Source organism: Sinocyclocheilus rhinocerous, unplaced genomic scaffold (genome assembly GCF_001515625.1).
Source record: "Sinocyclocheilus rhinocerous isolate Xijiao unplaced genomic scaffold, SAMN03320098_v1.1 scaffold682, whole genome shotgun sequence".
Taxonomy (NCBI): Eukaryota; Metazoa; Chordata; class Actinopteri; order Cypriniformes; family Cyprinidae; genus Sinocyclocheilus; species Sinocyclocheilus rhinocerous.
In genome coordinates, this window is record NW_015642528.1 from 1680580 (window position 1) to 1704252 (window position 23673).

General features: G+C 37.2%; 1 protein-coding gene and 1 long non-coding RNA gene across 7 annotated transcripts in view; both read right to left on the reverse strand.

Moving 5' to 3' along the window:
* Window positions 1–8927: 8927 nt before the first annotated feature.
* LOC107756090 (uncharacterized) lies at window positions 8928–10640 on the reverse strand. The gene is made up of 2 exons (XR_001641775.1): window positions 10437–10640; window positions 8928–9691 (listed from the first exon to the last, which is right to left on the reverse strand). It is a non-coding gene; the product is annotated as an uncharacterized LOC107756090 (long non-coding RNA).
* A 683-nt stretch (window positions 10641–11323) lies between these two features.
* The window catches only part of gria1b (glutamate receptor, ionotropic, AMPA 1b), a 57963-nt gene continuing 45613 nt past the window's right edge, over window positions 11324–23673 (reverse strand). For 4 of the 6 annotated variants that reach the window (XM_016573164.1, XM_016573167.1, XM_016573162.1 and 1 more), the window contains 5 exons: window positions 21987–22185; window positions 20678–20925; window positions 18588–18702; window positions 14162–14296; window positions 11324–12038 (listed from right to left, as the gene is read on the reverse strand). In XM_016573164.1, coding sequence (XP_016428650.1) covers window positions 11880–12038; window positions 14162–14296; window positions 18588–18702; window positions 20678–20925; window positions 21987–22185 — 856 coding nt within the window. In that variant the 3' untranslated portion in view covers window positions 11324–11879. Of the gene's footprint in view, window positions 12039–14161; window positions 14297–17962; window positions 18078–18587; window positions 18703–20677; window positions 20926–21986; window positions 22186–23673 lie in introns of those variants that run through there. The other 2 variants (XM_016573163.1, XM_016573168.1) reach the window with 2 other exon arrangements.

Sequence of the window (23673 nt, forward strand, 5' to 3'; positions counted from 1 at the left end):
ATGACGCGGAGGTTACTGTGTGATGATATATGTGCAAACAGCACCCGTGCGCTCAGCATTAACACAATACATATGCATAATCAGAACTGTGCATACTTAAAACTTAAATAAAACATTAAAACGAACACCACATCACAATCTCAGTGATTATTATGTAATGGATTAAATGTAGCGTAATGCAGGAAACTGCGCTCACGCGGTTCACTAACTACAGGGTTCCCACGCTTCTTGAAAGTACTTGAAAGTACTTGAATTTCAGACATATGGATTCAAGGCCTGGAAAGTACTTGAAAACAAACATAGGTCCTTGAAAGTGCTTGAATTAAATTTGAAATAAATTGTGTTTATGCAGGGATTAAAGTTTTCCGTCGCTACGACTGATTTCCGTCAATTTGAAAAAAAATTAGGGGAAAAGAAACATGTAGCGCAGTGTTGTTGTTGTTCTGCCGGCACACCAAAAATCATTCCCCACCACGGCTGCAGCTTCTCACTGACAACATAGTGACGCCGCGCACGCATCATTCACAGTCGGTTTATTAGCAGAGAACACAGAGCAGGACTTGAATTTCGGCGCGGGATTGCGGCTATTAATTACAATTGTACTCATTCCCGCAGGTTCCGCGCTTATAACGCGATGACAGATGACGGAACGTATCATTTGCACCAGTAAGTTTTAGGAGCTCATTTTTGTCAGTCTCTGCAAGACAGACTTTTCAGGATAGGAGATGGACTAAAAATGAACTCCCAAAACTTACTGCAACATGGAGCTAAGGAGAAAATGTAGAACTTGAAAAATTGGAAAAACAGCTTAGTGAAAATCGTTTACAGTTTAAAAGCAATTAGAAAGTCCTATTTTTTAAATTTATTTTCTTTATATATTTTTTTGCAGATTTGCACATGTACAAGGTTTAAAATGCTCATTAAATATTTTCAAAAAATACTGACGTTTTGAGCAGCTGCATGTTTGAGCTGCATTCCTAGGTCAAAGATGAAAAAATGGGATTTACAATAAAAAGTAATTTACAAAATTATTTTGACTTGAGTTTATTTATTAATGAGTAACGTCTCTTTCTCCTGGAATTTTAATGTTAAACTTCAAAAAACCCTGTAACTAAAATAGGTTAATTTATGTTAAACTATTTTAATACTGAACAAATTAATAAAAAAAATAATATTTTCTTAGTGTTTTTAAACCTGTACCTGTAATGACAACTCCCAATATTTATAATTTTTGGCAGACAACTTTATTTAAATTGCTGTATAGTATGTAGTTTAATATTCCTGACATAAATGTTCTCAATATGACAGTATGTCAATTTTTGAAAATTGTAACCTTTGTTAGAAAAGTAAATAAATAATGTAATTGTTTGATTGTTATATGTAACACTGTGAACATTGTATAATACTATAAACAATAAAAACGTACAGTATGTCTGCTCTTTGAAAGTAAAACACATACTCAAGCACAGGATTCAGAAAAAAATATTTAGTGTTGTTTTAGGTGAACAATATCTATATGTATTGCCTGTAAAGTCCATTTATAGCCTTTACACAGCACGCTCAAAGGTCAAGACGTTCAGATAGACGTTCGGTTTGACGTTCGATCGGTCGTTCGAACGTTTGATTTTGGCACGAAGTGCGCGCCATACTAAAGAACCACAGCGGAGGAAAACACAACACCTGAGATGCGCCACGAGCAAAGCAGGTATACTGCCACGCCCAAACAGCGCCTCGGTGACACCACGGGCATGCGTAATAACAAGCCAGCAGTTGACAACTGCACTACTCAGTAACGACCTTCCTCATAAAACCATGAGCAGAACTCAAACACACGTCAAGCTTCCTATTTAAACATGACGTTTATATTGATTGAGGGGGGAGGACGTGGTGTTACTGTCACGAGCTGCCTTTAAAACTACATTTTACAACATGAACTATTATTGTAGCTAAATGATACATATAAAATTGAGAGTTAGACATATAAGCCTACAAATAGCCTAGGTTTATTATATCCAGTAAAATAGTTGTTATTTGCTTGTTTGTATTGTAATCTCAGAACAGCAGATACCTGATACTGCCATGGTATGCACACAAGTTTCTCCAGAAAGCTGGAGAACCAGTTTGGCTTATAACGGGTTTGAGCAGAGAAAGAAGAAAGACATGCTTATATTGGCTGTAAAGTGTTGTTTATATATCAAAAGAGACATTTTAGCAGCCTTACTTTATTTTGATCTCTGCATGGGTTTAAGCTCATTAAACTTTAATCTCCCTCAGTGCTATTCCATATGTTGTTGTTTTGCAACTAAGTTCTGCATTCCATTTGGAGAAGGATCATGATGTGCTTGATACTCTTATGAGAAAGAAGAACTTTGAGACACGAGTTGTTGTATATGCAAATCAATTTGAAAATTCTTTGTCACATCAACATTTCAATAACATGACCTGTTCGAACTAGATTGGTAAGCAGTTATTCTGTTGCGCTCGGGTGTGTCAAAATCAGTTTTTAAATAGAGCACCTGGGGCCATTGCAGACCGCCTGGAGACTGGTAACCTAGAGCAAGTGCGCTCACACAAAACTCCCTTGACACTGGCTGCATAAGCACAAGTTCCACTGAACTGCATAAGGTGATTATTGAGGGTGCAAATGTAGGGTTAAATGTTATGAATTTTGCAGTCATAAAATAAAAAGTTGCCCTGTTGCAAAATGCAAATACAGTATATACATTAAAACATTTTAAGAATATCTGGCAGACTAGGTATACCACTGTTCTACTAACATGTTTGACAAAACATCCAAGGCATTTCAACAAAAACCTTATTTTGTGGAAAACACAGTGATCAAAATTAGAGAACAGTAACCAATGTAACACAAAAGAAGATTGCAATTACACTTTTAGAGGGTTACAGCTGTCAGAAATTAGTAGTGTGTAGAGACCCTTGCTTTGAATGACTTCAGCACATCTGCAGCTACAGGACATCACTAGTTTCTCACACTGCTCTGGTGTGATCTTGATCCACTTTTCTTCCACTCTCTTAGTTCCATAGTTTGGTAACTGGGTTTCTTTGTCACCAAGAATTTTCCAGAAATTTTCAATTGGGTTTAGATCAGGACTCTAGATAATTATTGCAATGTTCTTAGCTTCAAGGAATTGCTCTACCCATTTTTGCAGTGTGACGGGAGTATTGTCTTGCATGAAAATTATAGGCTGATGGGAGATGCTTGCAGGGAAGGTATACAGCATGCTGCTGAAGGAGGTTCTGATAAACATTTGTTTTCACCCAGCCATGTTGCTATAAGAATCCCAACTCCTGCTGCAGAAAACATGCCCCAAACCTTGACACTGCCTCCTCCATATTTCACTGACTTCTTTACACACTTGGGCTTCAGTTTTTCCTTAGTTTGACGCCGAACAAAATGTTCCCCATCAGACCCAAATAAATTAAACTTGCTGTCATCACTAAAGTGAACTTTGGACCAGTTCTCCTTTCTCCACACAACATGCTCTTCAGCAAAGGTGAGCGTAGCCTTATGATTCTTTCTGCTGATGAGAGGCCTGCTCACTGCAGAGTGCGCTTTCAGTCTGACTTTTCTTCAACAGATTGTTACCCTGTTCAGTGTTCACCTGGCGAGAAATTCCACCAGCTGCAGTATTGAACCGATTCTCCATTGAGAGTCTCCACATTGTGCTGTCCTCTCATGCATTTGTCTTATGTGGACGACCAGCCTTTTTGGGGGATTTGAATGAATTGGTGACATTGTAAACCTAAACCTGCAATATTCAAGAAATCACAGATTTGGAATGACCAGCTTCTCTTGCACTGGCTGAAAGAGTCAACCCTTTCATCCCAAGAGTCATTAACATTTCATTAACTGTAAGCCTTTCTACTCGCCGCGGGAGTTTTGCTCATTCATTCTCGTAAGTGTGTACATTCCTCGGCTTTACAACAACTAGCTGATCAGATCACAGACATAGAACAACAACACCCGGACTCCGTTTTAATCATTCTCGGGGACTTTAATAAAGCAAATCTCTCCCGTGAACTGCCAAAATACAGACAGCACATTACATGTCCCACCAGAGACAGTAATATATTGGATCACTGTTATACCACAATAAAGAATGCATATCACTCTGTTCCACGGGCAGCTTTGGGGCTCTCTGACCACTGTTTGGTTCATCTTATACCGACCTACAGGCAGAAACTGAAATCAGCTAAACGTGTATTAAGGACTGTAAAAAGATGGACTAATGAAGCAGAGCAGGATTTACAAGCTTGTTTTGACCTCACTGATTGGAGTGTTTTTGAAGCTGCTGCCACCGATCTGGACGAGCTCACAGAGACTGTAACATCTTATATCAGTTTCTGTGAAGACATGTGCATTCCTACCAGGACTCATCTAACTTACAACAACGACAAACAATGGTTCACTGCAAAACTCGACAGCTCCGTCAGGCCAAAGAAGATGCTTACAAGAAGGGGGACAACTACACTGCTATCATTGAATCCACCCTCTGCACTTCTATAACTGTCTGGTTCAGCTCAGCTACCAAATCTGACCTCAGAAGACTACAGAGGGTAGAGGGTAGACTGCGGAGCGAATCATTGGTACAACCCTCCCTTCTCTCCAAGAACTGTGGCAAAATCACTATGGACCCCTCACATCCAGCACACTCCCTCTTTGAACCGTTGCCATCTGGTCGACGCTACAGAGCACTGAGCACCAGAACGGCCAGACACAGGAACAGTTTCTTCCCTCAGGCAATCCATCTCATGAACACTTGACAATAACTGTGGAACACACACTATTTATCCACTCATACACTTATTTATCTAACACACACACTCAGTCTACATTTCAATTTGCACATAATATACCTGTACATACAACTGTCTATTGTTCTATACCTGTACATACAATTGTCGATTTGTATATTTTTTATTCCTTATTTACTTGTTCTATTTTTTATTTTTTTATTTATTTTTATTTTTTATTATCTGTGTTTTTTTGTTCGGTCACTGTCATTCTGTTACACTGTGGAAGCTTCTGTCACGAAAACAAATTCCTCGTATGTGTAAACATACCTGGCAATAAAGCTCATTCTGATTCTGATTCTGATTCTGATTTGGCCTTCATCTGGACAACCTCCTTTCGCAGGGTTTCAGTCAACTTAGAGCAGCCCACCATTTTACAATCTCAGTGAAATTAGGAGGAATGCTGCCAGCTAAATAGGGTTTGCCATATAATTAAGGAAATTAACACCAGGTGCCTGATTAACACCAATAACTGGGAGGTATCTGTAAGTGTTCTCTAATTTTGATCAGTGTTTTTTTTTTTTTTCAAATATCACATTTACGTTTTTTTATACTGTGCTTCAGAATACAATTAATTTATGAAATATGTTTAAAAGGACTTTAATATAACTAAGCAGTGACCTTGAAATTTAGGAAATTATAGGTTGTTCTCTAATTTTGATCTCTACTGTATATATAAAATTCAATTAAATTCAATTCAAGTTTATTTGTATAGCACTTTTCAGGATACAAATCGTTGCAAAGCAACTTTACAGCAAATTAAGTTTCTACAATATATAGTGGTAGCTTATCAGTGGTGACTGATGGTGACTAAAACACATATTTTATAAATATATATTGGGCTGATTTCACAGGATCTCTTTTTTTTTTTAGTGAACAATGATTAACTCTTGAACAATGATTCAAACATTAAGTTACATAAATCTGGCAGGCATCAAATAAAATTAAATATCCACTAGCAAAATGCAACAAATACCCCAAAAAGCGGACTGAATGTTACAGGACAATTCTATAAATGGCCAGCTGATGTCACTGCAGGCTAATAAACACAAAACACAGCTTCAAACCTGCTATTCAACTGCTGTCGAAAAGAAAATCATCTGAAGTCGAACCAGGTGATAAAGTTGGCTTCTTGTTGAGAGATTTCCTTTAAACTATCCATTTGAAAGGTCACACAAGGTGGAATAGGACTTTTGTTTTGCTCTGCCAGTCCATCTAAACAAAATATCCAATGTGATTATATGGATAAAAGAAGGAGCTGAAAGACATTATAAATTCATTAGAATCCAGACCGGGGCTAAAGAGGGTCAAATAAACATTGTTGTTAGAGTTAAAAGGGTCAATACAATTCTGTTTCATTCTTCGCTTGTAGATTCTATCAAATCAGTAGGACTACTCCAAATGATGGATGCTTGAGCCTATAAACCTGTCTTTGTACTTATCATTTTCTTCAACAAACAACGAAATCATGATATAGAGTTATCAGTGCTGTCTCAACATACCTTTCCCATCCTGCCCATGCTCATGCAAATGTCGCATTAGCCAACTGAAAGAGAGATGAGAATGGAAAACATGTCACTCATAGCAATACACTGCTTTAATTTGTCTGTGCATGTTCTGTTTTCAAGATGGCATTTTGTTCAGTGTGTGCGTTGCACTAATTACCATGATCATTCAAAACGGAGCGCTACTCTTGCTGCCTCCCACACAAGCTCTGAAAAACAATTCATACAGCCACACAGAGAGATGATGTTGTTCCCCAGCACAGCTACTCTTTTATAGGACAGATAGGTAGTAAACATCATTTCAATAACAGAACAGCACTGGATGATGTTAATATTAGCAGGTCAGATGGCAATCAGCACGAATTAACATCAATAATGACAAGGGCACTAGCCAGATTATGGTCAAGATATCAGACTTCAGCGTGCATGTCATCCATTGAAAGTCTGATTGATGTCTGTAGGTGACTTTATTATGCATGTATAATAAATCCCCTCTTGCCTTTGTGCTTGTGAATTGCACGCAGCTCCTGTGTTAGATGTTATAATTAAGTCTTTTCTCTTTAAATGCAATGTGTCCGGAGTGATTCTCAGTAAACACACTGGACACTTTGATATTAGTATTCATGTTTTTTATTTCCACTTAGCTCCCAATAAAACATTTCGAAGGCAATCTGCTTGTTTGAATATGAAAGCGGGAGAAGTAAATTATGTGAAAAACAGCTTACGGACAGAAGTTGCAAACAACGAGGCTCTTTCCCAAGTTAAGGCATGGAAGTACTAGGGTTGGCATGGCAACTGTTTTAGGATAACTGAAAAAAAATTGGTAGTTTTTTTTTTTTTGGCTTATGGAATGATGAAGTTCAGATGAGGTTTCAGTCAGACCTGACTTTGGTGTTGTGTCCTTTGTGAAAATGACTTTTAAACCATGAAATGTTGCTATAGCTTTTACACTCATTAGGCTACATGCATTTCAGATAAAATGATTATAAATAATAACTGAATTTCCGTCGGCGCCAATAGCCTCATGGGCCGTTGCTATGAGCGTCCCAAGTTCGAATCCCGTTCGAAAACCTTTCCAGATTCCATCCCCCTCTCTCCCACTTCGCTTCATCGCTATTCCTTCCTGTCACAATAAAGGCAAACACGCCAAAAATAATAATCTAAAAAAAAAAAAAAATCAGTTGCCTTTTTCATAAAAATGTCCAATCTTATAAAACCAAACAATAACAATATTGCATTTGGCAATCAAGCAGTAAACAAATCTTTTAAATAGTTTTAATATATATCTGGGGTATAAGGTACTTCCTCTTGCCATTTTTATCTTGTAATTTAAAATATATTTTAATATATTTACAATATAATATAATATAATAAAACTAATATTTTTATTTGAAAGGAGGAACAAGAATGAATATAGATGGCAGATCACAAAAGACTGAAGCTGCAAATCAGAAGTAGCTGTTTTTACAGTAATTTTAAAAGAGATCAAACATTTTGTATGGCTCTCAGGATCTCTTTTTAGCAAACAGTGATTCACTCTGCTGCAGTATGTGTTTAGTATAAATTAACCAAATTATTTCTGGCATGTAGCTTTAAGTAGTCATAAGCTTTTTGTCTTACTTTTGACAAACATAAGAATATTGGTAACAATTGCTGGTAGCCATTGTATTTTTTCCATAATATGGGAGTCAATGGCTACCAGCAACTGTTCGGTTACCAATATTCTTCAAATTCAAAATATCTTCTTTTGTGTTCAACAGAAGAAATTCACTTGCAAAGGGTGAGTAAATGATGACAGAATTTTTATTTTTGGATGAACTACCCCTTTAACGACATCGAACAGAACTGCAATTCAAGCTGGGTCTTAAATTTAGGCACCTCACTATAACCCTAAATACAAAACTTCTCAGCTTCAGCTCTCCAAGATGAATGTATACCTGTAGGCACACAATTAGCGGAGTTCAGATAGTACTGAATTTCTGAACAATGCAAATGCACGGAAGCCTCTGGCACTTTCTATGTCTTGAGCATGAGCTATTCCTCTGCTGGAAGTGAGTGAGTGAAAGGCCAGGCCTATGGGGGAAACAGAAGGAAGAGAACAAATGTGGCATTTATTGAGATCAATACATCACTCTGAGAGCCAACAGAGCTCAAACAAGATGTTCTGTATCAGTGCAGCTCAGTCGTGGACATGAATTCATCTGATGAGAAGAAACAGAAGAGGTAGATGACGTGACTCTAGATTTGGCATCATTCATTCTTAAAACAAATGCAAATGTCAACTAGTTAAGAACAGAGAGCGACAAAGAGAATAAGACACATACGTCAAAAAGCAGACATTTTGATAGGAAACAAAAAGCGTTCAGTAAGAAAAAGTTTATTTCTGAATTTCCTTAACACGTTGATTTCTTGCTGTTACATCTTGCTGCTGTTTTTAAAAGGTATTTTGTGAGGTGAATGTGAAAAAGAGGAGGGCTGAAGTGTAGGGCTGTCAAGGTAATAAGATGTTTTACTGGTTAAATAAAATAAGCAATAATAAAATTAACACAATGCTGAAAAACAGTAACAGAAAACTTCCTCAGACAGATTGATGAGTGCTCATGTTCAATCATATGAAGAAGAAAAAAACAATATACTGACTTACTGACAATATATAAATCACATTGTGTAATGTCTGTTTAAAGCTGTCATGCCACAATAATGTTGTATTTTTAAATGATTAATTAATAAATTCATTTTAAATGTATTTTATTTCTTTCTCAGGAAACATGGATATACAGTATGTGATTAATTCGACTAATTAATCAGTATATCGTGATTCATTCGATTAAAATGTTTAATCAATTGACAGCCCTATTTAAGACTAGAAGTGCAAAACCAACCAAAGAAACACCTAAATACAGAATTTCACTTTAAATACAAGACCAGAAATAATTCAAAATATACTAAACGAAACGAATAACCCATCGAATGGAAAACAAAGGCCACAAAGCACCTTTTTGTCAGCACAAATGTTCCACGTCATGTTATGGTTGATTCTCTCTATTTTGTACAAATGGAATTGGCAATAAAAAGAACAGACGATGTATAACCGCTGAAGGTCCAATGGCAAAGTATTGAGGAAGGATACAAACAGAGAAAAGCTCCCGACAGAGCCTCATCCGGGGAGAGAAAGTTCTCCTGAATGGCTGAATGAAGATCTTGTGCTTAGCGTACTGACATTCAGTTTTACCTCTGTGCTCGTTTATAGTTTCTGATGATCAGTCCATTAGAGTTCATCTCTTTCATTGTGATCTACCACCTCACATCCCGTTCTGTGCTTGAATCAGCGCGTCCAGTCTGGTAGAGAAGCACAAGGCCAGATGTGGCACCTCGAAATTCAAAAAGCGAGTCTTAGTTTAAGATTCAGTAGGTTTGAATATCATCATTAGTTACTGACATCATTTGTTGCCTGTCTATGTATCCAAAAGTGGGTTCATTTTATTACAGCATAAAGCAACGAACGACTGAAGCAAACAAGCCATCGCCACCGAGCTTTGTTCCTCTCAAATGGACTGTTAGAGTCAGGCTATTAAATCACCCTATTAATCTCACAGCATGAGCAATTGTTGTCCGTGTGTCAGCTATTAGGCTGATTTCCATAAAATACTTTATGGAATTGGGTGTTTACACGACAGTATTTCAACTGTTATTACAAAGACAATATTACAAACATAAGTTTTAGGGCTTCTAAGTCGACGTTCTCCTGGGTGCTCATGCTGCCCTTGAATTTGTTGATACTATCGCATCTGTGTACACCGAACTCATTAACGGTTGAGTGTGGGAATGATGTACTATACATATCATCAGCTACTTCAACAGAAAAATGTCATGTAAACCAAGAAAGGAAGACAGAATGGAAGTAGCAAAACAGTAACAAAAAACGTGGAGCTGCGTAGCCTATACCCCCTTTTCTCGCTCTCTGATGTCTTTAACTCTCAGACTCTATTGAGCAGAATGGACGGGAAAGCGGTGATTGATCCAAAGTGTCCGTAAGTGAAGGGTGAGACTGTGAGCTACAGCAGTAACAATGACAGGACTGGTAATCAGCCTCTCCGAACCTATGGAAGAACTCACCTTCCCTAGAGAGGCTTGCCAATCAAACTGGTTGGAAAGGAAGACATTTGTAGACTGTGCAATGAAGCTGACACACTGATGTAGCACACTTCCTAGCTTTCATGGGACTACATCAAACAAACATTTAATTTCATTCATAATTGTTTCTTAAAGGTGAAGTGTATAACTGTTTCAATGGTAAAAGGATAGTTGATCCAAAAATTGTAATTCTGTCGTTCCAAACCTTTATGGTTTTCTTTCTTTTGTGGAACATAGAAGATATTTTGTAGAATGTTTAAATTATTTTGTCCATAAAATGACAGTCAAGGGAAATTAAAACATTCCACAAAAAAGTCAGATTTGGAACAGCATGTGGGTGAGAAAATAATTACAGAATTTTCAATTTTGGGTGAACTATCCCTTTAAAATACTTTCTCCTTTCCCAGATTCATACTCAACGTCTGTATAGTAAGCACTTTATAGTGCACATACTAAAACTTTGAGTTTAGTACAGGACTATTTGTTTGTCCAACCAATGGCAGACAGAGGTCATTATTTTTGCCAATCTGACTCAGAAATTACACACTTCCCTTTAAAGGAACAGTTCACCCAAAAAGGAAAATTTGCTTAAAAATATATACTCACTCTCAGGTTATCCAACATGTAGATGAGTTTGTTTCTTCATAGGAACAGATTTGAAGAAATTTAGCATTACATCACTTGCCCACCAAAGGAGTGAATGGGTGCCATCAGAATGAGAATTTGTTTATTACAAACACAGCGTGTTGCTTCACAAGACATAAAATGATGGACTGGAGTCATGTGGATTACTTGTGAATTACTGTGATGTTTTTATCAACTGTTTGGACTCTCATTCTGACGGTACCCATCCACTGCAGTGGATTCATTGGTGAGCAAGTGATGCCATGGAAAAACTTCTCAGAATTTGTTTCCATTAAGAAAAATTTTCATTCACAGTACAAGTTAGACATTAAATTTTCATTTTTGGGTGAACTATTCCTATTTGATAAATGATGTATCTATGGTTGAAGAATACTTTGGGCAAAAATGTTCCTCAAACAGAGATGTGTGATTAAAAGAATAAAATGAGCACAACTGGAAATTGTTATTTGGGGGGAAACACAGCAGTTCAATTGTCAGTAATTTATGAGATTGAGGGAAATTTCTCGGTTTTGTCAAAAATGATACTTCATACAAAAACATCTCACGCATGGTCTCCTTATTGCACCGGAGAAGTTCCAAAAAAAAACACATCTTAATATTAGAAAAGTGATTTTCCTCCCTCCTTATCTAATTTGATTTGGAGCCCAGAGTGTTTCCATGAATCCATTTGGCAGTACTTCAGTGGCAGGTGAGCGGTACGCTGCAGTGTCTCTCATGTCCTCTCCCACTCTTTCCATCGGTCTCCTGATGTCCCCTGATCTTGGAGAGGCTGATGGCTGTTTACATCCCAGTGGTGCTGAGGCCCATGGCGGCTGCCTGGCCCATACATGGCAGAGTCTGTGGCGCTTTGGGGAAATCATGGGCCATCACGCGTCCGTTCTCACCTCCGCTGCCCATCCTAGTCAGTGTGGAGCCGAGCATGGCCGCATCAATGATTTGCTAGGAGAAAAGAAACACAAAGAAGCTGCTCAGACAGCACACTGCGCAGGCATTGCAGCACAAACGGCAAAACAGTGCACATGCGGTGCAGTTTTGAAGCCGGCTAACGGTTCGCGCCAGCTCTGACCTCAATTACGCATAAACACATTTCATTTGATCTGAGGATTTGCTCCAGCCAGTGCGGGCAATGATTCATGACAAAAAAAAATGGTGAAAAATAACAGCCATCAAGTGCAGCAATGATGAGACCAGTGCCACACTAACTCAGAGCCACTCTCTCATGTAGCAATTTTACATAATGAAACCCTGTAGGCTTGAAACTGGAGCTAATGATGTGGATGCTGGTTTGTACATCCTTGACGAATAAATGATTTAAATCCAGCACACTTCTGTGGATTGCTGGGGATTATGTTGCTTGGGCTGATGCAGACTAATTGACCTGCAAGCAACAAAGATTTGTTGCTGTGATATTCTAAATGTGGCTGTTCTGTGATTGTAATGGCTTGCCACTCTTCTCTCTTCATTCTTCAAGTGTTCTGTCGCTGAAGAAGATGGTGTGACAAAATACATGGTAAAAATATTTAGCGGCGTTACACTTAAAGGAATAGTTCACATAAAAATGAACATCTGCTAAATATTTACTCACCCTCAGGCTATCCAAGATGTAAATGAGTTTGTTTCTTCATTAGATTCTTCATTAGATTCACTTGCTCACCAGTGGATCCTCTGGAGTGAATGGGTGCCGTCAGAATGAGAGTTCAAACAGCTGATAAAAACATCAATAATCATCAATAATCCACAAGTAATCAGCACAACTCCAGTCCATCAGTTAACTCTTTCCCCACCATTGACGAGTTATCTCATCTTTAAGAAGACAATGTTTCCCTTTTCGTGTTTTCACTGTTATACATTAGGGGGCGCTATTACACATCTTCTGAACGAGTACAAAACCTCCCGAACAAATCAAAAATGCTGGCGGGGAAAGAGTTAATGTCTTGTGAAGCAAAAAGCTGTGTGTTTATAATAAAAAAATCCATGATGACATAGTCCTCTATCCATATTATTGCTTTCTCATGTGAAAAGTCATCTTTTCTGAATCAGGAGAGAAAGACGTACAGATCAAGCACTGTTTACAAGCGAAAACAGTCAAAAATAATTCTAAACAAAAATGCCAGTGTGATTTTGATGTGAGAAGACAACAGGAGATGGATTTTATAACACTTTATTTAGATGTTTTTATCAGCTGTTTAGACTCTCATTCTGATGGCACCCATTCACTCCAGAGGATCCACAGGTGAGCAAGTGATCTAAAGCTAAATTTCTGATAAATAAACAAGCTCATCTACATATTGGATGGCCTGAAGGTGAGTAAATGTTCAGCAAATTTTCATTTTTGGGCGAACTATTACTAAAAATGTACATTTTGTTATTAACCCTCATGTTGTTCCGAACCTGTATGGCTTTTTTCTTCTGCAAAACATGTATGTTTTTGTCCATACAATGAAAATTAACTTGATCCAAAAACAACACTATACCACACTGACAATCATTTTTTATGTTCCACCGAACATTTCCCAAATGTCCTGTTTTAATAAAAAATGTCAACGCATGAAAGGAAACTGTACCTAAGCCATTTCATGTGGAAAGTAATCATGATAATCTATTACATTTAAAAATGGCTGTTCCTGGACGCTGTCTGAAAAATATATTTATGCAACACCATGTGTTTCATAAACCATGTCTTAAAAATGACTTCTCAGATTTCCCTTTGAAGGACCTTAAATGAAAATGATGAGTCACCACATGGGTTTGTGGGTAATTAAATACATATAAGTCACTGTATTCTTCTTAATTTTGTAAGCGTTCAAGAGCAATGCGCTCCAGGATTAGTGAGAGGCGCAGTGGGTGGTATGATGTTTACACCCACCCACAATTACCTCTTAAATGCCAACACGTTCCTCTGCCAGATCCCCCAGAGAAAGCGAGGTCAGTATATGATAGCAGTTATAAAACATTATAAGTGCCAAACACAAAGCCCATAATTAAATGTGGACAGATCTAAATATTGCACTATACTGGGCTGTAGATGCCGAACGGGGTGGATTATCATGGTTTTTACAAACCTTCATCCTTCGAGACTCGATTCTGGATTTGTAACAGAACTCAACCAGGGCCACCAGCATGGCCAGCCCAAGCCCACCAATCAGAATGTAGAAAACTCCAGCCACATTACTGAGGCTCAGAGCGCTGGTCTTATCCTGCAGAGCAGAGACGACAATCAAACACTCGCACTGAGATCTGTCACACAAACACATAAACACACACATCTACAGGAGAGCAACAAACATACATTATCTCTTTCTAGCACAGCTACTCAATAAACACACAAAATGATATTTACAGATCTAAGACATAATGTACACATAAACAAAATCTAGATACTTATTCATTCACTATATATTTAAATTGATAACTCATAATATTCATTCTGTCGCAGTATATAAAATGACTCGGCAATAAAAAAGAACTGCCTAAATCATGCAAATGCATGCGTCAGTTGCAAGCTTGGAACAAACATTAATCTTTCAGTAAAGTCTGGCTGTCTCTGCATAGTGGTTTAATGTTTAACAAAGCATTATAAATATATATATATAAAAAACATTTTATAATAAAATATCAATCAAATAAATAAAACTCACTTTTTACATTTTAACTATATCCATACCTCTATATAAAATATATAGTGCTTTATTTAAACCATGCAGGTACAGTGGTGGCCAAAATGATTAGAACACTAGTATTTTCACCAGCTAAAAAATATTTTGCTTTAGTGTCAGTAGGAAATATCAGTTTACATTTCCAAACATTCATTTTGCCATTAATTGTAATAATCCAGTGAGATTTTTGTTTGCACAAGGAGTCAGACAACAGCCAGTGCTCCACACAGAGATCTGATCTGATCATCATCCAGTCTGTCTGGAATGACATGAAGAAACAGAACAAACTGAGACAGACTAAATCCACTCATTGGTCAAAGTTCCACGGTTTATTTTCCGGGATTCCACAGCTGTCATGCTTGTCATCCGTCAGGATGGAACGACAACAGCTTCTTTTTTTTTTTTGTAGCTGTCCTTATATTAATTTATCATTTTGAGCAGGAGTCCAGGATTCATCGGGAAAACATTTTTAAAATGCACCTACTAGGAAGAAGAGCAATAAGACGGCATTATAAAATGAAAAAGTGCGCTTTTTTATTTTGAATGGCGAAGACGTGCTCACCCACAGACATTCACAGGTTCATTTTGAAGTATTAGCAAAACAACAAAGCTAATGCTTTTCACGGAACTTATGTAATTACCCATTATACATTGTGATATAGCCTGGTTCGTTGGTCCGTTAGATAGGATTGCTTTCTCACTACAACCGTTTTCAATCGAGTCGAGACCACCTCGTTCAGACGATCTCGGACCGATTGTTTTGGCGCGGATCCGGGAGCGATTGCCGTGTTCACATATGACCAAACGAACCGAGCTAAGGGGGGAAACAACGAGCCAGGCGAAACAACGGGCCAGGTGTGAAAACACCCTAAAAGAAGAGGCCGTCTCCAAGATGCTTCAAGAAACCTACCTGCAAAGCTACAGTACTACAGTTTTAGGCACTTGTGTAAAAATGCTCTAAAATGAGGATGCTGTCAAAAATAAGGTCATAAATAGATTATCTTTATCATTTAACTTCTATTAACTAAATTAAATCAACATTTGGTGTGATCATCCTTTGATTATACATTGTGATATAGCCTGGTTCGTTGGTCCGTTAGATAGGATTGCTTTCTCACTACAACCGTTTTCAATCGAGTCGAGACCACCTCGTTCAGACGATCTCGGACCGATTGTTTTGGCGCGGATCCGGGAGCGATTGCCGTGTTCACATATGACCAAACGAACCGAGCTAAGGGGGGAAACAACGAGCCAGGTGTGAAAGCACCAATCCAGAAGAACTGTGGCAACGTCTCCAAGATGCTTCAAGAAACCTACCTGCAAAGCTACAGTACTACAGTTTTAGGCACTTGTGTAAAAATGCTCTAAAATGAGGATGCTGTCAAAAATAAGGTCATAAATAGATTATCTTTATCATTTAACTAGCTGGTGAAAATACTAGTGTTAATCATTTTGGCCACCACTGTGTATAACCATGCAGGTCTTGTTTATAAAATTTCTTGATTCTGTGTTTTAAGGTTTCTCGTCCAAAGGTCATAACTGAGAGCCTTTGGCATCTCTTTCTGTCTCTGGTGGCAGAGACATCATGTCAGGGGTGGTGGGAGTCAATGACATGCATCTGTTTGGCGACCGTATTGAGGTCTCATCCATTGGCATGCACATTGTCTTTGGACAGAGACAGCATTGAAGGACTCTTAAGGGGAAGAGCAATCCAGTTAGAGGGCATTTCATGGCAACACTTTTCTCTCCAGACTGCCATTTACTCATGCTGAGATAGATGGATGGCTTTAGGTTTTATATGTCGCTGTTGTTATGAGGAGGAGTTTAGGAGAATGCTGATACCATGAAGAGAAAATAACACCAAACAACTACTACTCATATTTTCATACCGGTTTCTTTTCATTTTTGAAATAATATTGATTTTATATGTATACAAATGCATTGTCCATAAAACGTGTTAAAAATCACCCAGAATGCAAGGTGAGAATCTCTCTTTCCTTTTTACTTCTATAAATTCATGTATAAATTCACCGGACTAACAGAATGTAGTTAATATGCATCTGAAATCAGCATAATTCAAAACTATAATTATAGTATTCTGGTGTAATGTAAGATAATTTAGCTACTATTTAACACTAATGTTTTTTTTTCAGTATAGGTTAATACTCAATATCCTCCTCTTTGTGTATTAATATTATATCTTATTTATAGATTAAAACAGATGTATCTAAAATTTAAAAATAAATATGCTTGTTGTACTCTTTGGGTAACTACCAGAAAACCAGGATGGATTTGAAAATATGATGATTAAATCCAACTGTGGTGATGATTTAAAACAATTATATCACAACACGCTGAATTTAATAATAGACTTTTATATACTTTCTGAATGCACACATTTATATACAATTTATGTTTATATATAAAAAGTAGTTAACACTTTACTCACAACCTTTATGTATAATGCATTATAAAAAGTATTTTTAATGCATTAATTATGCCTTATAATGCACCTAATAATGCATTTCAGGATCTCGCGAATAAATGTAATAAACAGTTATAATAAATTATAATACTTATCTATTTATTGTTACACCTTTAGAAAGTATACTGCATTAAAACATGACAAACAAACCTTATAATGCATTTGGTTGCAATTATTTATGAAAAGATATAATGCATATAATATAATATAATATAATATAATAACAGTTGAATCCAGAGTCAGATTTTTGCATTCATAAGATTTCAACTGGTTTTATCCTCAAACTTTTATTCTTAAGTGCGTGAACTTATTGATGAATGCATGATTTACGAGTGAAGAGGTTTGCACTCAAGTTTTATGCACAAATACGTACGAACGCAGTGAATGAGAACTAATGAGCGAGAAAAGCTCAATAATTTGTAAAAGCGGCAAGCGAAGAACCAAGTGCCCATGCAGAAGCACTGAAGTGAGTGAAGAAAAAAAACAAACCCACGTTGCCTATTTCTATAAATACACCACAAGCATCACATCTATTTTGTAATGTGGGAAGTAATAAGGGCCAGACAGCAACATGATGACAGAGCGCACAAGTCTCTGGGTAAATGGCAGATTGGAGACAGAGCGTTGGCTGTGGTGCGTGTCTGAGAGAAGAGGACAGGGCCTTTAGTAAAGCGCTAAAGCTGGATCTCTAAGTGATGGAAAGGACCAATGAGTGAACTGACCTTTCTGGCGGAGTCCTTGCTTCCACACTCCCCCTTATCGTACCACCATTTGTTTTTCAGTTTGTCTAAGACGGCTTGCTCATTGAGTTTCAACACCGCTAGGTTTACGGGGATTCTTCAACCAGGAAAATAACATAAATAACATTACCCATGTTATCTTATGTTATTCAGCATTTAAGCAAACATACACCCATAATTACGTTTTGAAACATAAATTACGTTTTTGATAAACAGAAAAGAAAAGAAAAACAGGAAAAAAAAGAAAGAACAGCACAGTCACAGAGTTTGAAAACTGTCACTGCCAAAGTGATATGCATTAATACTCCATCTAGCTTTGTGACCTTTCTCCCTACGGCAAGATGTGTATTACTATATCACTTTGGGTAACCGGCAAGAGATCGGAAACACTCGGATTTGCACAGTTTTGAGTTTGATGCTCAAACGACAAGGTTATAATTGACCGCCAATCATTTAAAAGTCCCAATCGCATTAAATAAACCACTTCAGGTTGGACTATTTTCAATTAGCGTACAATGGCAGCCGATGTGTTTGTTAACTGAAGTTGCCGGTTACCCCCCCAAGGTGGTGGTTGGTTACCCGCCGAATAGCTCATATTGGGGCTGACCTTGGAATCACCTCCTCCGCTGCCACACTCTCCCTTGTCGTACCACCATTTGTTTTTCAATTTGTCCAACAGGCCCTGCTCGTTCAGTTTTAACACTGCCAGGTTTACTGGGTTTCTTGAAATGATAATAAAATAAGCTGGGTCAGCATTGGTGATATGATACGGCGAGGCAGAGGTTGTGTCAAATAAAAGTGAGTCTATTAAGTCGTAGAGGAAGTGAACAGAACATAAAACTGATCTGACTGTGTGCCTGGCTCTGCTGGGCTTGTTGATGTAATATTAGTTGTCTTGTGTTGTGCTAAAGTGTAAAAAAAAAAAGTACTGTGACCAAATTATGAGAGATTTTACCAAGCAAGACCCGGATTGTGAGTGAGGAAACAGGACGAATTAGCAATGCTCTGGATTTAAGCCCTTTGACACAGCGTGGTCCGGTAAGAGGATTCCCAGATTAAGTCAATCTTTCTGTAGATTAGCTCTGGATAATCTATTACGCCGTGGTTGTGGTTGAAGGACACTGCACGTTCCATATTTTGGGAATCCCAACACTGCAATCAAACCCAGAGCGTTCTTAATGCGGCCCATTCTCATTTGTGACGGCGTCTGTCTCTGTAAAATCCCTGACTTCTTTCTGCACCCCTCGAGACTGGGGGAGAAAGAGGTCGGTGTGCTTATGGATGATTAAAACAAAGCCAGACTTCATCCATGAACATTAATCTGAAATCTGCAGGGTACACAAGACAACAAGGATGTCAGGAAGGATAATGATGGGGAAGACCATCTCAACATCTGAAATGGAGCACATGAGAGGAGATTTTGAGAGAAAGATCGATGGTCAACCTCTGATTTACGTCTATTAGCTCTGGACTGGAACTGCTCTGTTTTCTAGTTTAAAAGGCTGTGTACGCTAAGAATTTCCTTTTAAGTGTCTGTGTGTGCCTCATTTTTGTTAAATCAACATGGACAATATTTTATGTGTACAGGATGCATTAATAAACCAAACGTTTCACAGTAACCTACAAAAATATTCAGCGGCACAACTATTTTCAGCATTGATAATAATAAGAAATGTTTCTTGAGCACCAAAACAGCATATTAGATCATTTATGAAGGATCATGTGACACTGAAGACTAAAAGAGTAATGGCTGCTGAAAATAGGTTTTGCCATTACAAGAACAAATTACATTTTAAAACGCATTCAAATAGAAAACAATTATTTCAAATTATAATGATATTTCAAAATATTACTGTTATTTTTTGTATTTTTTGATCAAATAGTTGCAGCCTTGGTGCGCAACGATAGTGTATATATTGTTAAATGGAGTCTCCTTTAGTTTCCTACAGTCAAATTCGGCTGTGAACAGGCACACATCTCTTATTCAATTCAGATTTAGCATTTAAAGAAAAATGGGCTTTGTGGGCCGTTGTGGTCAGAATGATTTGCAAGGATGTGTTCTTTGATTGATGTATAAAGGTTATAAAGAAAAGAAGTACTGGAATGCATTTATTCATTGTAGTGAGATGCAAAAGTACAATGAGACATGGTATTTACACATAAACATTAAAAATGTTTGACTTGATGATGGAATTGTAAGACGCAAGAGTACACATTTTGCTGATGAGAGTTAATGGTACAGAACATAAACACAGACAATCATAACTAATTCCAGTCAACACAAAATGAGAGGTTACAGCGGAGATGCTTCTTTGAAAAATGATAAGCTCGAACTTTCCAGCAAAGACAAAGCCTAATTTAACTTTAGTTAATTTAACATTAATAATGCATCAATTTAAATATCTTGTAATAATAAACAACATAAAAGATCTAATATATATATACAGTATCTCACAGAAGTGAGTACACCCCTCACATTTTTGTAAATATATCTTTTCATGTGGCTGAAGTGTGCGGTTTTTGACATTAAATGGATACTTCTTTGGATACTTAAAATCTCCTAACCCAGTTATCATGCAGGAGAAACCCTATGTCTAATGCTCTCATCTCTCCAGTGTAAACTCTCAGACTTTTCATGAATCATAATCATTGTCAAAAAAGAAAACATTTTGGAACTATTAGGAGGCTCAGGTGTACCTCAGGGCAGATCCTTTGGGTGTGGCTACTCCATAGCCCTTTGAGTCCAGGTTTCCTCCCACCTTCATGGTGTCACATGGTTTGCGCTGCTCAATGTATTCGTTCATTGTGGACTCCAGCAGATAAGCATACTTCCCTTTGGACTTCCTCACCCGCACGACACCTTCGTCTGTTGTCTTCACAAACACAGAAGGCTCTGCAGACTTCATGTAGGACCACATCTTCTCAAATACCGCAATCTTCGATCTCTGAGGATGGATATAATGAAGTTAGATTGATCAAAAGTGACAGTAAAGACATTTATAATGTTACAAAAGATTTCTATTTAAATAATAGAATCCTGAAATAAATGTATAACAGTTTTCACAAAAATATTAAGCAGCACAACTGTTTTCAACATTGATAATAATAAGAAATGTTTCTTGAGCACCAAACCAGTATATTAGAATGATTTCTGAAGGATCATGTGACACTGAAGACCAGAGTAATGGCTGCTAAAAAATAAAATATATTTAAGAGTTTATTTCAAATTGTAATAATATTTCAAAAAATAATGTTTTTTTTTATCTACAGCAGTGATAACTATCATTGAAAAACAATTTCGATTTCTGGCTTTTCCTCAGAAATGCTTTTTCTGTTTTTGTATTTTTAAACTTAAATTTAAAACAGGCACCTGATATCATGGTTATCAGAGTGTTGTATCATTTCAGGAAATTCAGAACAATTTTTGGCCAATTCTCTCTTTGAATACTGTATGTACAAATAAAACATGCAAAAATTGTACCTTCAGAGCTACAACAGCTTCTCACCAGGGTAGTACCCTCATCTTTGTACCTTATCTCCTAAAGGGTGCATATTAATACCTTGAGGCTGAATATTGGTATCTTAAAGGAACACTCCACTATTTTTGAAAATACCAACTCCCCTAGAGTTAAACAGTTGAGTTTTACCGTTTTCGAATCCATTCAGTCGATCTCCGGGTCTGGCGGTAGCACTTTTAGCTTAGCTTAGCATAGATCATTGAATCTGATTAGACCGTTAGCATCTCGCTCAAAAATGACCAAAGAGTTTCTATATTTTTCCTATTTAAAACCCGGAGATCGGCTGAATGGATTCGAAAACGGTAACTCTAGGGGAGTTGGAAAATGAGCCTATTTTCAAAAATAGTGGAGTGTTCCTTTAAAGTACTAATATGCATGTTTTAGTGGAAGATAAGGTACAAACCTAAGGCACAATCTTTGAGGGTACTGACAAAAATATCATTTTTGCACATCTTTTCTGAGAGTATAGTGAAGTACTTCCCTCTTACCCTGAAGAACTCTTTGGTGGATCCTCCATCCAGAGTCCCATAGGCAATCTCCGTTTGCTTAGCCAGATCCTCGGCACTCTCGATGGGTGACACCATCCTTTCCACAGTGAGGAAGGCAGCCAGGTTGGCTGTGTAGGAGGAGATGATAATCAGAGTGAAGAACCACCACACACCTCCAACTATACGACCAGAGAGAGATCTGTGGAAAAAAGCACACAGGTGGTTAACAGCCTGACATATTATAGCGATCTCTATTAAATTAGACTCATATTGAAGAGTCCTATTTTTAATATGATTTTCATTTCTAGCTGTGCACAAAGTGGAAAGATAACGATTAATTAATAAATTAATTACTTTATCAGCAGGCATATATGATGAAGAAAGGGCTTCTTAATGGCTGATCTAGTTATAAATCAGATCCTGATCAGGATTTAAACAAAAGCAAAGGCTTTTTCGGCCTCTGTATTGCAGAATTTAATTATCATCAGAACTATATAATCAAAATGTTTGAAACATCAAAACATCTTAGAAATATACTGTAAAATTGTGTTGCTTGCCTTCAAAGAGCTGCTGGATGCATTCAAATGGAATACACTACAGTTATACACACACATACTGAGAAAATATCCGTATTTTTTTTAAAGCCACATTTCTGAAATTACAAGCAGTTTATGAGAGCTGCCGGTATGCAAGAATGATTCCCAGTATTTTAAAAACACGGCAAAGAAATTCAGATTGTTATATTTATTTTTGGATATATTCAATGGTGCAATAACATCAACATCAAAAGTGGTTTAAATTGAGAAAACAGCTTGTTCTCATGGATTCAAGTAATGCACAAGTCAGCATTTTTAAGCTGCGTAAATGAAACGAATGGAAAGAAAAAGTCTCCCTGAAGTTGTAAGGCAAAATGAACTTGCTTGTGTAAATAATAATAATAAAAAAAATTAAGGCATAACCCTGCATGTTTTTGTCCAGAAGACATGGCCTGCTTTGATCTGTGACTTCTCAATACATGTCTATTGATCTCAGTGCCTCAAACATTGAAAACCTTCTTCACTGTTCCCTTTGAATGAAAGTCTTAAATTTAATCAAAGATCCTGTTCTGCCGAGCTTGCACTAAAGTTCTACTTTCCAATACATGCTGCGCACAATTCCACCCTTTTTCACTTTCAAGGGAACTATATTCTCTTTCAGCTTCCAATGATATTATCAGTTATATTAAAGGGGCCAATAAACTACTTTGAATTTTTATAGGGAAGCAAAATGTCCTGCATTATAAAGGGGAACTTGTTGGAACATTGTTGGAATGTTAATACATGTTAGATATTGAATGTTAGATATACAGTGGTGTGAAAAAGTGTTGACCCCCTTCCTGATTTCTTATTTTTTTGCATGTTTGTCACACTTTAATGTTTCAGATCATCAAACAAATTTAAATATTAGTAAAAGATAACACAAGTGAACACAACATGCAGTTTTTTAATGAAGGTTTTTATTATTAAGGGAAAACAAAGAACAGAAATTATAGTTCATGCTACTAATAAAAGTCTACATTATTTAGTATTGTCAACTTAAATGCCATTAACAGAATTACAATCTACTTCAATTATTTCACACACACACACACACTCTTTATCATGTCAAGAGCACAGTAAAAATAAATAAAAATATACTCACTAATATA